Source organism: Geotrypetes seraphini, chromosome 2 (genome assembly GCF_902459505.1).
Source record: "Geotrypetes seraphini chromosome 2, aGeoSer1.1, whole genome shotgun sequence".
Taxonomy (NCBI): Eukaryota; Metazoa; Chordata; class Amphibia; order Gymnophiona; family Dermophiidae; genus Geotrypetes; species Geotrypetes seraphini.
In genome coordinates, this window is record NC_047085.1 from 393,344,727 (window position 1) to 393,360,575 (window position 15,849).

At 43.1% G+C, this 15,849-nt stretch overlaps 1 protein-coding gene across 5 annotated transcripts in view; it reads right to left on the reverse strand.

Annotated features, from left to right (window-relative positions):
• Positions 1 to 498: 498 nt before the first annotated feature.
• MPP6 (membrane palmitoylated protein 6) overlaps positions 499 to 15,849 on the reverse strand; it is a 138,737-nt gene continuing 123,386 nt past the window's right edge. For all 5 annotated transcript variants that reach the window (XM_033930829.1, XM_033930828.1, XM_033930831.1 and 2 more), the window contains 2 exons: positions 13,517 to 13,645; positions 499 to 1,725 (listed from right to left, as the gene is read on the reverse strand). In XM_033930829.1, coding sequence (XP_033786720.1) covers positions 1,549 to 1,725; positions 13,517 to 13,645 — 306 coding nt within the window. In that variant the 3' untranslated portion in view covers positions 499 to 1,548. The remainder of the gene's footprint in view (positions 1,726 to 13,516; positions 13,646 to 15,849) is intronic.

The following is a 15,849-nucleotide window of genomic DNA, read 5'->3' on the forward strand; positions in this document are numbered from 1 at the left end:
AGCTATTAGATTAAAATCATAAACTTCAAATGTCATATAAAAAACTACAAGAGCTATAGTAGTTGATTCAAATACATGGGGGAGGGTGTTCATAGATAACTGAACAGAAATGCCATATTAGAAAGTGCAGGTCTGCGAACTCGTATTCTGATAAGTGACCATTAAATTGTTTTATAATTAAACAAAATAGTAATATTCATTCATCCAACCAAAAGGTGAAATTACGGGCATTACATGGCATGATGTGAAATTTCTCTTCCTTTATATCTTCTGTATTTTAGACCTGTTCACTAAAACCTTACATATCTTTAAATTTGGTTTCATTTTCCATGTAAACAATTGCAGAAAAGAGTTCTGACTTTTCTTCTATCACCGAAGCAGAATTTACATTTGAAGTGATGAAAAATATAGGATCTAAGAGGAGTTTTGCTATATGGAAACCCAGCACAATAAAATATTCTGATTATTAAAATATACAAATGTGTTCTAAAACAGGAAAAAAGAATACATAACATCACATTTATAGTATATAACAAAAAAACTTAAAAAGTTTCACAAAGAAAATACAGTTTTAACATCTGTGGCAAAAGACATTTTTTCTATATTACACTTCAACAGAGCAGAGCACTTACAAAGGAAGAGTAAGAGCTTCATATTGACAGGCGCTGAAGTCATGGAATATATAAATACAGATCCATGTCATAATAAAAAGGTCATTAAAGTTGTTTTTTTATATATTTATTTCCTTTCACTTGTGAAAACTGTGTTCTAGTTCCCTTAATCCTTACTGCAAGGCTGTCAGTTATAAGACTACTTTGCCTTAGGTTCAACCATAACATATAAACTTATTTAAAATCTGTTCCTCATTGTAATGTATTTAAAGGCTGGATCCCAAGGCATGTTTAATGAAGGTACAATGTATTGCTTTAACACTCCTTTAGTAGATGCTTTACACATTTGTGTAAAATCAGATTTTTTTTTTAAGTCAAACTTTAGTAATATACGTACAACATGGTACAGTAATAAAATTTGGAAGTAGTGGTGCAATGTGTGGGTTGCAGCATTCAATTTTACTGCCAGCAAGCACTGAATTTCAATGTTTATCAAGACTACAGTAATGTTTCTCTAATATGTATGTATATTTAATCAACTCCTTAATATAATACACTGAACAACTTTATGCAAATGATTCAAGTATCTTTTAAATCACAGTGAATGTTTAAGATCAAAATGCAAATGTTAAAAACCAAGGACGAAGACTAGTTCTTGGATGAAAAAGGCAAAGGTACTAAATCAAGATATACATAAAATGCTTCAACGCATTTCCTTCATATATATGATAGACTCATCATCTGTAAAAAGTTAGAAAAATTATAATAAATTACATTTTAAAGTATACTTGCCCTTCAAAAATTTTATATAAAATTCATAACAGTGTACCATTAACTCAAACTACCCAGAGTAAAAAGACTTGTTGTGGCAGATGCCTTTCCTCTGTCCATGTGGCTGAACCAGTTGAAAGCTTGTTTCCTTTCATTATTCATGGTTTCAGTATACCCAGTTTATGGGGACCCACTGCTGTTCCCGCCTCAGTTTCTCTATAGCGGTTTGCAGTTTTTCAAAAGCTTTGTCCAGGTTATCATTTACAATGCTCAGATCAAAGTAGTGGTTGTAAGCTCTCTGAATCCGAATACTTTCATCTACTGTTTTTTTCAAGTCCATGTCCTGTTGAAAAGATGAAAAGAAAAAACCCCAAAACAAACAATTTTAGGCTTTACCACATGGCTTTCCAAATCTGTCTTGGTAAGCTCACAATCAGTGAGATTTTCCAAAAAACAATCAAGAAAAATTCACATACATGAAAATTAAAACTTCTCTTGTATATTTTCATACTTTCCCCGCCGAAAACGGGGAAGAAAACTAGCAGTCGCTGCAGTGACGGGGACAAGGCCATTCACCGCCCGCGGGGCGGTGAATGGTCTTGTTCCCCGCAGTGAGGCATGAAGGATCGCGCGGTCCCCGCAGCTCACACCCGCCTGCCCAATCGATTCTAGTGTTTAGCCAGCTCTCTCCCTTCTCCTCACCTTAATTTGTAGATTTTCTTTTTCGGCGACCCGCTCGCTATCAGAGAGCCGCGCACCCGCTGCTGCTCAGTTTCATCTTCTGCTCTGACGCAACCGGAAACAGGAAGTTGCAGCAGAGCAGAAGATTGAACACTGAGCAGCTGCGTGTGCGCGGCTCTTTGGGAAAGCGTGCAGGTCGCCGAAAAAGAAAACCTATAAACTAAGGTGAGGAGAAGGGAGAGAGCTGGCTAAACACTAGGATCGATTGGGCAGGCAGGCAGGTAGTGGCTGCGGGGACCGTGCGATCGCTAGTGTTCCCGGCTCAAATTGGAAGGAGGGAGTGAAAGGATTCTGGGCCAAGGGGATGAAGTCGGAAAGAAAAACCCACAGCAGGAAAGAAAGGGAAGGACTGGCAGGTGAGTAATAGTACTAAGGCTTATATGGATGCAGCGGGGACGGTGACGGGGCGGTGAAGGGAACGGCGGTGACGGGGCGGTGCAGAGGATGGTGGGCCGGTGACGGGGCGGTGACGGGGACAGATTTTTTCCACGTGTCATTCTCTACACAGTTCCTCATAGAAGACTCTTGAACAAACTTAAACAGGCTGAAGTTAGGAACCAAAGTAGTGAACTGGATTAGAAACTGGTTGATGGACAGATGCCAGAGGGTGGTGATTAATGGAATTCACTCAGACGAAGGAAAGGTGAGTAGTGGAGTCCCTCAGAGTTCGGTGCTGGAGATGATCCTGTTCAATATGTTTGTGAGTGACATTGCTAAAGGGTTAGAAGGAAAAGTTTGCCTTTTTGCGGATGATACCAAGATTTGTAACAGAGTAGACACCAAGGAGAGAGTGGAAAACATGAAAAGGATCTGCAAAAGTTAGAGGAATGGTCTAATATCTGGTAAATAAAATTCAATGCAAAGAAATGCATTTGGGGATTAGTAATTGGAAGGAGCTATATGTGCTGAGAGGTTGATATGCATAGATGGGGAGAGGACCTTGGAGTGATAGTATCCGAAGATCTAAAGGCAAAGAAACAGTGTGACAAGGCTGTGGCTGTTGCCAGAAGGATGCTAGGCTGTATAAAGAGAGGCATAACCAGTAGGTGTTGTTGCCCCTCTACATATCGTTTGTAAGGCCCCACTTGAGTAATTGTGTTCAGTTTTGGAGACCGTATCTGGCAAAGGACATAAGATGACTTAGAAAAATGATGGCAGTCTGTCCATCCGCAGTAACCATTATCTCTTCCTCTCTCTAAGACAGGGGTGTCAAAGTCCCTCCTCGAGGGCCGTAATCCAGTCGGGTTTTCAGGATTTCCCCAATGAATATGCATTGAAAGCAGTGCATGCACATAGATCTCATGCATATTCATTGGGGAAATCCTGAAAACCCGACTGGATTCCGGCCCTCGAGGACCGACTTTGACACCTGTGCTCTAAGAGATCCCACTTACCTATCCCAGACTTTCTTGAATTCAGACACAGTCTATGTCTCCACTACCTCTTCTGAGAGACTGTTCCACGCATCTACCACCCTTTCTGTAAAAAACTATTTCCTTAGAATACTCCTGAGCCTATCACATCTTAACGTCATCCTATGCCCTCTCATTCCAGAGCTTCCTTTCAAATGAAAAACTTGACTCGAGCACATTTACATCATGTATTTAAACATCTCTATCATATCTCCCCTCTCATGTCTTTCCTCCAAAATATACAGATTGAGATCTTTAAGTATGTCTCCTTACGCCTTATAACAAAGACCACACACCATTTTAAGTAGCCTTCCTCTGGACCGACTCCATTCTTTTTATATCTTTTTGAAGATGCGGCCTCCAGAATTGAAATGGTCCAGAGGAGGACGATGAAAATGGTAGGAGGTTTGCACCAAAAGATGTAAGAGGAGAGACTGGAAGCCCTGAATATGTAAAACCTAGAAGAAAGGAGGGACAGGGGAGATATGATTCAGACGTTCAAATACTTGAAAGGTATTAACGGAGAACAAAATCTTTTCCAGAGAAAGGAAAATGGGAAAACCAGAGGGCATAATTTGAGGTTGAGGGGTGGTAGACTCAAGAGTAATATAAGGAAATTCTTCTTTACAGAGAGGGCGGTGGATGCACTCCTGAGGGAGGTAGTGGAGAGGAAAATGGTGACAGAGTTCAAAAAAGCGAGGGATGAACACAGAGGATCTCGAATCAGAAAATAATGGTAATATTGAAGGTTAGTACTGGGCAGACTTACACAGTCTGTTTCCATATATGGCCATTTGATTGAGGATGGGCTGGGGAGGGCTTCGACGGCGGTGATGGTTTATATAGTCTGGAGTGAGCTTTGACGGAGACTTCAGTAGATGGAACCTAAGCACAGTACCGGGCAGATGTTTGGGTCCTCCCTCCATCCCTGTCAGGCTCTGCACTCAGCCCCCCTCTCAATGTCCTGCAGGCCTCCACTGAACCTGTTATATGACCTGGTAGGCCGGAACTGGAGGGATCCCTCCTGTCTATTGTCCCGGCCAACTATCAATTTTTTTCAACCTCCCTCCTGCCTCCCCCCATGTACCTTTTTGAATCCCTGGTTGTTCAACAGTGTACTGGGTAGAAGCAAGCTTTCTGTGCTCCTGTCCCATGCTGAGCCCATCCCTGAATGGCCACTTCAAGTTCTTGCGGCACAGTGGTGTGCTGGGCATGAGTAAAGCTTTCCTCGCTTCTGCCCGGTGCTGAGCCACTCGCTGAATGGCTGCCGTGACTTCTCATGAGTCCTGCAACTCCTCACAGCAGCCATTCAGTGTGCGGCTCATGCCTGGTACACCGCTCGTATACTGGTCTAATTTTTATCTAACTCTGTACCATGCAGAGGCTGTGTCATATTCTGTTCACCCTACAGATTCACAAAAAATAATTTGCCCAGATTGCCTCAACCTTTGCTCACAGTTGTACCTAGAAACAGTATATGTAAAAGCTCTTTTTAATAAAGCTTGCCATAAATTTAGTGTAAGCTCTTCAAATTATGCCTACTACTACTTATCACTATATAGCGCTGAAAGGCGTATGTAGCACTGTACATTTTGACATTTATAGACAGTCTCTGCTCGGAAGAACTTACAATCTAACTTGGACAGACAGATACAACATATAGGGTTGGGGATGCAGAACCCAAGGTGAAAGGAGTTGAGTTGAAGAGATGGGCTTTTAACTGGGCCTTGAACACTGCCAGAGACAGAGCACACCGTAGGGATTCGGGCAGCTTGTTCCAAGCATATGGTGCAGCAAGGCAGAAGGGATGGAGTCTGAAGGTGGCAGTTGAAAAGAAGGGAAAAGATAGGAGGGGCTTACCAGCTGAGCAGAGCTCACAGGGGGGATCATAGGGGGAGATAAGTGAAGACAGATAGTGAGGGGCAGCTGAGTGAGTGCATTTGTAGGTCATTAAGAGGAGTTTGAATTAGGGTACAGTTCAAAGCTTGGGGACTGCTGTGTTAGTCCACTTAATATGTGAAACTAAGTAAGAATAAAATAGATAAAGGTGATTCCTTCTTATGGGACTAACCTAATGTGTTAATTCAGTAATAAGGCATCACACCTATAGATACTTTTTTTTTACCTCTTATTTCTATATTTGTTAAAGTGAACAAGTTTTAAAAGCACCCAAATAACAATAAAGTATATGGGTACTTTGCACTAAGTTTCAAAGTAAAAGTATGCATATACTTTGAAAATAGCATAATAAGAAAGTACACACAATACCACAAACCTTTTTCTGAAAATACTTTTTTTCTAACCAGTAATACACATGTTATTTTAGTCCCTCTCCTAACCCCACCCCAAGAATGCACCCTTAATTGAAAGTAGATCACATCTTGTTACAGAGGACATTTCTGAAAAGTTGTAAACGGTCCACCGTAAAGCCAATCTTGAAAAAGAAAGGTTTGGATCTTTCTTTGTCTGCTAGTTATCGACCAATCTCGATTGTACCTTTTTTTGGTAATGTGTCAGAGAAAATCATTATGAAGCAACTAGATGCTTTTGTTCAGGAAGTAGGATACTTGGATTCCATGCAGTTTGGTTTCAGAATGGCTCATAGTGTGGAATTATCATTAACTTCAGTTGTTGAGACTTTGAGGGTGGATCTCGATAAAAAAAAATTTCATATTGTGTTGTTTCTCTGGATGTGCCAGGGGCTTTCGAGTTTCGATACAGTAGATGTAAATTTGTTACTGCTGAAACTATTCAATCTTGGTTTGAGAGGGGAGGTTTATTCTTGGTTTGCTTCTTATTTATATGGGCGTTCTTTTCATTGTTCAGCATGGTCAGCAATTGTCCACAGAGAAAATAATGAAGAAAGGGGTGCCTCAGGGTTCTGCACTGTTTTAATTGATGTTTAATATATATATGATTACTTTGGGAAAGTTATTTTGTTCCTTAGGAGTAGAATACTGCCTGTATGCAGATGACATCTTGTTCTTTTTCCCCATAGGGAATTTGCAGGAAACGGAGATAAATTTGAATAGCTATATGCATGAAATAACAATGTGGATGGGGCAGCATGGCCTACAGTTAAATATGAAAAAATTTGAGGTTTTGATTGTGGGGGATATTGGGATTGCAGGTAGTCCTACAATTTCTCACAATACTCCCTTGAAAAGAGAAAACTGAGAGGGAACTAGACTTCTAGCAAATAATGTCAGGAGAGGACTAGATCGGGCTTTAAACTGAGAGGAAGGGGAAAGCCGACAGTCGACCAAGCGTCGACGATTCGGAAGAAGGTATCCCATGAAGATACTGAGGGGAAACAGGAGTCGACTAACCCAGAAGAAGAGGTTAGAAAGATTGTAGTAAAAGAGAAGACACTAAAGACCACAGCACAGGGAAAGGATATGAAGACAACAAAATACCAGGATCTAAATTGCATATATACTAATGCAAGGAGCCTAAGAAATAAAATGGGGGAATTAGAAGCCATGGCCAATGCAGAGGACATAGACATCATTGGAATCTCTGAAACATGGTGGAATGAGGAAAGCAAATGGGATACAGCACTGCCGGGGTACAAGCTCTATCGCCAGGATAGGTCAGAGCAAAAAGGAGGTGGAATAGCCCTATACATAAAAGAAAGCATACAATCGACAAGAATGGACACAGCAGAGACGACAAACAGGCTGGAATCACTATGGGTTAAAATACCGGGAAGGAAAGGGCCTGAAATAAAGTTGGGCCTATACTATCGTCCACCCGGGCAAACCGGAGATATCGATGAAGAAATGGAAGCCGAGATGAAGCGAGAATGCAAAAGCGGTAACACAGTTATTATGGGAGACTTCAACTACCCCAGGATAGACTGGAGTCTTGGAAGATCAAAATGCGCTAGGGAGACAGAATTCCTGGAGGCTACAAAAGATGGCTTCTTGGAGCAGCTTGTTAGGGAACCGACGAGAGGAAATGCCACTCTGGATCTAATCCTAAATGGGTTAGAGGGACCTGCAAAGGAAGTAGAAGTAGTGGGACCGTTGGGAAACAGCGATCATAACATGATCTAGTTCAAGGTTGAGGTAGGAATACCGAAAGGGAAGAGAACCATAGTGACAACTTTTAACTTCAGGAAAGGAAACTATGAAGCAATGAGGGATATGGTAAGGAAGAAACTTAGGAAAACTTCCAAAAAATGGCAAACGGTAGAACATGCCTGGTCTTTTTTCAAGGACACGGTGAGCGAGGCGCAAAATCTGTATATCCCCAGATTCAGAAAGGGGTGCAAAAAGAGTCGAACAAAAGACCCGGCATGGATAACTAAAATAGTGAAGGAAGCGATAGGCAATAAGAAAAATTCATTCAGAAAATGGAAAAAGGACAAAACTGAGGGGAACTGGAATGAGCACAGGAAGTATCAAAAAGAATGTCACCGTGTGGTTCGAAAAGCCAAAAGAGAGTATGAAGAGAGACTAGCCAGGGAAGCACGAAATTTCAAACCGTTCTTTAGATATGTTAAAGGGAAGCAGCCGGCTAGGGAGGAGGTAGGGCCGCTGGACGACGGAGAAAGGAAGGGAGTGGTGAAGGAGGAGAAAGAAATTGCAGAAAGACTAAACACGTTCTTTTCATCTGTATTTACAAACGAAGACACAACCAGCATACCGGAACCTGAGCAATTCTTCAATGGAGATCAAGCAGAAAAATTAACATCCATGGAAGTGAGCCTTGAAGATGTGCTCAGGCAGATAGAAAAACTAAAAACTGACAAATCCCCGGGTCCGGATAGAATCCATCCAAGGGTTCTGAAGGAATTAAAGGAGGAGATAGCGGAACTACTGTGGCAAATTTGCAACCTATCCCTGAAAGCAGGCATGATCTCAGAGGATTGGAAGATAGCCAACGTTACGCCCATTTTTAAAAAGGGATCAAGAGGTGACCCGGGAAACTACAGACCGGTGAGTCTGACCTCGGTTCCGGGGAAAATGGCGGAAGCACTGATAAAAGAAAGCATCGATGAACATTTTGAAAGAAGCGAACTTCTGATAACCAGCCAACATGGTTTCTGCAAGGGGAGATCGTGCCTAACTAACTTATTGCACTTTTTTGAAGGAATTAACAAACGGATGGACAGAGGAGACCCCATAGACATCACATACCTGGATTTCCAAAAAGCCTTTGACAAGGTGCCTCATGAACGTCTACTCCGGAAACTGAAGAACCATGGGGTGGACAGAGACGTGCATAGATGGATCAGAAACTGGTTAGAAGGTAGGAAACAGAGGGTAGGGATGAAGGGCCACTACTCGGACTGGAGGAAGGTCACGAGTGGTGTTCCGCAGGGCTCGGTGCTCGGGCCGCTGCTATTTAATATATTCATAAATGATCTAGAAACAGGGACGAAGTGTGAGATAATAAAATTTGCAGACGACACCAAACTATTTAGTGGAGCTCGGACAAAGGAGGACTGCGAAGACTTGCAGAGGGACTTGAACAAACTAGGGGAATGGGCGACAAGATGGCAGATGAAGTTCAACATTGAAAAATGTAAAGTATTACATGTGGGAAGTAGAAACCCGAGATACAACTATACGTTGGGAGGGATGTTATTGAATGAGAGTACCCAAGAAAGGGACTTGGGGGTAATGGTGGACATGACAATGAAGCGGCCGCTAAGAAGGCAAATAGAATGCTAGGCATAATCAAGAAGGGTATTACAACCAGAATGAAAGAAGTTATCCTGCCGTTGTATCGGGCGATGGTGCATCCGCATCTGGAGTACTGCGTCCAATATTGGTCGCCATACCTTAAGAAGGATATGGCGTTACTCGAAAGAGGAGAGCGACGCGTCTGATAAAAGGGATGGAAAACCTTTTGTACGCTGAGAGATTGGAGAAATTGGGTCTCTTTTCCCTGGAGAAGAGGAGACTTAGAGGGGATATGATAGAAAATTACAAGATCATGAAGGGCATAGAGAGAGTAGAGAAGGACCGATTCTTCAAACTTTCAAAGAATAAAAGAACAAGAGGGCATTCGGAAAAGTTGAAAGGGGACAGATTCAAAACAAATGGGTAAAGAAGAACTTCCTGGCAACGTGTGATGGACACCTGGAATTTGCTTCCAGAGGACATAATAGGGCAGAGCACGGTACTGGGGTTTAAGAAAGGATTGGACAGCTTCCTGCTGGAAAAGGGGATAGAGGGGTATAGATAGAGGATTACTGCAAAGGTTCTGGACCTGTTGGGCTGCCGCGTGCGCGGACTGCTGGGCACGAAGGACCTCGGGTCTGACCCAGCGGAGGCATTGCTTATGTTCTTATGAAATGATCAAAACATTCAAGATATTGAAGGGAATTGACTTAGTAGAGAAAGAGAGATTGTTCACCCTCTGCAAGGTGAAGAGAATGAGAAGGCACTCGCTAAAGTTAGAAGGAAAAAGATTCCGTACAAACGTAAGGAAGTTCTTCTTCACCCAGAGAGTGGTAGAAATCTGGAACGTTCTTCCAGAGGCTGTTATAGGGGAAAGCACCCTTCAGGGATTCAAGACATACGCACAGTAAGGCTAGACTCAAATAGGGTACTGGTCATTGACCAAAGAGCCACTACGTGAGCGGACTGCTGGGCACGATGGACCACTAGTCTGACCCAGCAGCTGCAATCTTATGTTCTAATTCTGGGCACACAATTACTGGTAAATACTGAGATGTTGGTTCTTGGGGTATGGTTAGATTCTCAGCTTTCTATAAAACAACACATAGTTAAAGTGGTACAAGGAGGATATGCACAACTTCACATCTTATTTAGAACCGCTGCTCCTGCCTGTAGATTTTCGCTCTGTTGTTCAAGCGTTATTGCTACCTCAAATTGATTACTGCAATCTTCTGTATCTTGGATTGTCAAAGAAAACATGTAAACCTGTGCAACTTCTAATGAATTCGGCGACTAAATTGATAATGGGTATTCCAAGGATTGCCCATATTACCTCGATCTTAAAAGCTCTACACTGGTTACCTGTTAAGCAGATAATTTGCTATAAAGCTCTGTCAGTTGTTCATCAAATATTGTACTCCTCTTCTCCTACTTGCTTTCAAAACTTGTGGGAAGTCTATCAACCTGCAAGATGTTTGAGATCTGAGTGGGGGATGTTGCTCAATAATTTAAAAGAAAATGGGATTCGCTATGTAAAATCTAGAATATCTATTTTCTCAATTGCCGGTAAGAATCTCTGGAATTCAATTCCATGTATAATGAGATTATGCAAAGATCGTATGTCTTTCAAGAAATTGTTGCTTTTCTCTAACTCTGTGATCATTATATGCCTCAGATTTGAATAAATCTGTATTAGGGAAATTTTGTGGGGGAGATTGACTGATTTATTTGTTTACTGCATTTTATGTTTGTGTTTGAAACTGTGGATGTAAATGTTTTTGTGCATTGCTTAGATTTAAGCGATTCATAAATTTTAAAAATAAATAAATAAATAAATACCGTATTTTTCACTCCATAAGATGCACTCTAGATTTAGAGGAGGAAAAACCAAGAAAAAAATATTCTGAACCAAATTGTGCCTCTGGATCCAAACCCTCTAGAAAAATAGACAAATATACTGCAGCAGACAGATTTTGATCACAAAATTGAAATACTACCTTTGTTGTCTGGTGATTTCTGGTTGCACTAGATAGCTTTCTTTCTTTCCTTCCTTACTTCCTCAGACCCAACAATTGTCTCTTTCTATTCTCTCCCTCCCTTCTTCCTTCCTATGTCCTGAGTTCTTGCCCCTCCCCCTCCCTGCCTTTGTCCTTCCTCCCTCCTGCATCGAAGCCTGCCTGCCTGCCTTCCTCCCTGCCAAGCTGATTCCTCCTCCCTGGTCCACCGCTCGCCATAACTTCACGAAGCCTGCCTTCCTCCCTGCCGCACAGATTCCTCCTCCCTAGTCTGCCAACAGGCACTGCCACCGCTGCAAAATGACCCCTCCCTCCCCTGGAACCAGACTTTTTAGCAGGCGCCATAAGCACAAAAAAACCCTTTACCAAACCCTGGTAAACCGCAACCTACCAACATCCTATTACCCCAAATAACCAGAGGCTCACCTCCCAGGCCCTGCCCCACAAGTGCCACTAGCACATCCGCACCAAGCTACACCCCCCCCCCCACTGAACACACACAAACCCCCCCCCCCAAACTTGCCACAGGAATGAGCTGTCACGATCCTCAAGGCCACATTGCAGGAACTGGAGCACTACTGACGTCTCAGGAGCCTGAAGATCCCTCGACGGAAGTCCAAAAAGCCAGCTTCTCTAACTAAAACAAGGCTCCTGCACTCCTGGACCACAGCGCACCTAACGCACACACCCAACGCCGCTGCTGACATGGCAAAGCGGCTGACTCCTGCTGCCGCAACTCCACGAAGGGCCGGCGGCATGCAATTGGGCTAGCGAATGCTGGCCTGGACCTTTTCTCCGATGTCAGAATTGACACTGGGGCAAGATTTGTGGACCCGATTACACGCCGCCGGACCTTCTCTTCCTTTCCTGTGGCATCGAGCAGGTAAGAGGGCGGCGAGCAGCACCAGCGGTGGGTCGGGGGGGGGGGGGAGACCGACGAGCAGCAGCAGAATGCCGGAGGGCGGAGGTGTGGCTTATGGAGCGAAAAATATGATAAATTTATTCGCTATAGTGTGGGCAATTTTTCCCTATGGAAATCACTTTGAAAACTGCCCGACCCTTAGACATCTCTGCTGGATGCATTATTCAGTCAGCATCCTTAATTAACATGTACCATATTTGGATTTTAAGCTTGCTTGGATAGGGAAAAATTATCAGGTATCTGACCTGGATTGGCCACTGTTGGAAACAGGATACTAGGCTTGATGGACCTTCAGTCCATCTCAGTATGGCAACTCATGTTCTTAACTCTCATTGAGTTTAGATTTAGAAAGGTATGTAATTAAAACTAAAATCCAAAAACATTCTATATTACACAGGAAACACAATTTACATATATCGTAAATACTCAAATATAAACAAAAAAAATGGCCCAAAAATAGGTGTCTCTTTATATTTGGGTCCTCAGGTCTGTGTGCTCCCCTGCCCCTCACCCGGACCCACTGCACGCCTCCCCCGGGCCTGCCTTATGCCCTGGTGGTCCAGTAGTGAGCTGGGACAGGAGCGATCCTTCCTTCGTCCTGTCCGGCCAACTGTTAACTACCCCACTTCCTTCCCATCTCCCTCTACAACATGACCTTTGAACCCTGGTGGTCTAGTGGTGAAGTGGGGCAGAAGCAATCTTCCTTCGTTCCTGCTCTGTGCATAGCTGCAATCAGAAATGGCTACTGCAAGTTCCCAGGACAGTCTCATGAAACTGTGAGAATCTGCGAGATTGCTGCAGGAACTCCCAGCAGCCATTTCTGATTGCGGCTCTGCATAGGATAGGAGTGAAGGAAGATCACTCCTGCCCTGCTTCACCGCTAGACCACCAGGGTTAAAAGGTATGTTGTAGAGGGGTCCGGGAGGCAGGAGGGAGGTGTGGTGGTTAACAGTTGGCTGGGACAAGACACAGTAAGATTGTTCCTGTCCTGGCTCATTGCTGGACCACCAGGGCTTAAAGTAGGTCTGCGGGAAGCTTGCAACGGGTCCGGGAGACAGGTGGGGTGGTTAACATTTGGCCAGGATAGGATGCGGGGAAGGATCACTCCTGACTCGGTTCACCACTGGACCACCAGGGCTTAAGGGAGGCCTACAGTGGGAATCGAAGGCTAGGTACACAGCAGGGCAGGAAGGGAAGGAGGTATGGAAAGAAGGGCTGGGTGCAAGAAGGGCAACTGAATATATTACCCCCCCCCCTCCCCAGTTTATATTAGAGTGAACCTTTTTCCCCCCTTTTTGGGGGGAGGAGGAGAGGTTAGTTCGGTTTATAATCAGGTCGGTTTATATTCAAGTATATATGGTATCAACTAATTTTTTCTACAAAAGAAGACACAGATAAAAAAGGTACTTACTGTCAGAAGCTTGGTTGTAATTCCAGCATCCACAACAGCCTTATGCATGGCACGCAGTGTGTCTAGCTCTGGAGCAGCAATAAATACTACATAGGGCATAAACTCTGATGTCCTTAATACTTTCAATGCCTGTATTAAAAATGACCAAAGTATAGGGTCTGTAGTTTCTACAAGAACACATTTTCACATTTTATTCATCAAATCTTGAAACAGTCCATCAGATCTAATTTTGGATGGGCTGTTTGTTCCAACTATCTTTTAATTAAAAGTATTCCACAGTATAATATATACAGGCTCTTTTAACATAATAGGCATTTCCAGTGCCCCTCTCTGTTGGATTTGCTTTGTTTCGAAACTTGGTACCTTCTCTTTCCCTATTAATATTTGAAGGCATAGACAACCACTCCATTCCTACACTTCACAAAATCACTCTATTTAGAGTGGTTGCAAAACAGCAGAGTAGAATTGGCAGAGTCTGACATCAGTATTATAAGGAAGTATCAAATGGTAGAGATACACCTGTTGAAAATGATTAAAGTGAGTAACCTGAAAAACATAGGTAAATAACACATTTTCACTATTAGAAGAATTACCTCAGGCACTATCTTTATAACCAAAAACAGCAAATAAAGATCTTCCCTAAAGCTCTCAAAGGGCAAACAGGAAGACTTTATTAAATGCAAATTTGAAGATCGTGCTTCATTCTCCAAGGCCTCCACCCAAGTACTTTATTTACAAAAGCTGTAAGACTGAAAAAAAATATACTGCATTTACGATGGGTGAGGATCAAGTCGGTTTTGTGAAGGGCCGTCAGGCGGGACATAATGTTCATAAGTTGTTACTGGCTAGGCCCATTGTGATTTCCACCTTCTCTGGTCATCAGTTTTGACTCAGAGAAGGCATTTGATCGGGCCTTTCTCTTTCCTTTGTTAGAACGTTATAGGATTACGGGGTAATTTCTGCATGCTGTGCAAACCTTATATTTTAATCCTGCGGCTGCGATACTGGTCAATGGTCATGTTTCTCCAGTATTTCGGTTGGGGGAGGGGGACGCAGCAGGGTTGCCCGCTCTCCCCTTTACTGCATATATTGTTTTTAGAACCAACCATTATTGATACAGATTCGACAGCATCCCGACTTGCTGGGGATGACGGTGGGTGAGTCTTCGATCCGCTGCTTGGCCTTTGCGGATGATATAATGATGCTTATCACTCGACCAGAGGGTGCTTTGTCCGTCTTATTGGATCTGTTTCATAGCTTTGGTGAGGTCTCTGGTTTAAAGCTCAATGTTTCTAAATCGGAAGCTATGTCTCTGCATCTTACCATACCCACAGTTTGGCCTAGCTTCCCTTTGAAGGAGGCGCCCATTCAGGTTAACTATTTGGGTTCTTACCCAAATAGTTAACCTTCGGACCTGGGGAAGTTATACGAGTATAATGTGGGTCCGTTACTCAAAAAGTCTATAGAAAGCATGCGGCTTTGGGGCTCTCTTCCTATATCGTTGGCAGGTCATATTTATCTCTATGATATGATGCTGGTTTTCCGCTGGTTATATCTATTTCAGACCTTGCCTCTATGGCTAAGACGGCATGATCTGGACACCTTATATAAAGAACTTTGTATGTTTCTTTGGGGGATTGTAAATGGTCCCAGTTGTCTTTACAAGTGATGATGCTCCCTGTGACTAGGAGGGGGTTCGGTCTTTTGGACCTTCAGATCTATAATTTAGCTTGTGGACTGCAGGTGTTGCAAGACTGGTGCCTTGAAACATCTGTTGCACTCAATTTCTCACTTGAAAGGGATTTGTTGGTGCCACTTTTGGGGTTATATATTCTTCATGTTCCATCTTCTCACTTGTCTGCCTTTCTGAAAGACCATGTTGTTTGGTCTTATATGCGTTGGGGCCGGAAATTGTTGTGTAAGGCCTTACAGGTGAATTTTAATGTGTCCCCTTTTCTACCCCTTGTGGGGAACCCGGATTTTGTTCCGGGGAGCGAAACTCATACTTTTCAAGTTTGGCATGCTAAGGGTATTAAACGGGTGGGTGATATGCTACATGAACACGGCCATATTCTCACTCCTTTGGAGCTTATGTCCATGTATCATCTGGATTCTTTGGATATGTTTGGGAATCTACAGCTTCAACATTATGTGTCTGGCCTGGCTTGTTCTGCTCTGACGACCACTATTTCTGAACGGCTGGGACAGTGTTTGACGATGTGGGAGCCGGCTGCTCCTCAGTTATGTTATTATACATCTTTTCTTTTGACCCTTAGTCCTGATACTCAGACCCATAAGTAGGCATGGGCTTGGAGTTTGGATTTAAATGTTGC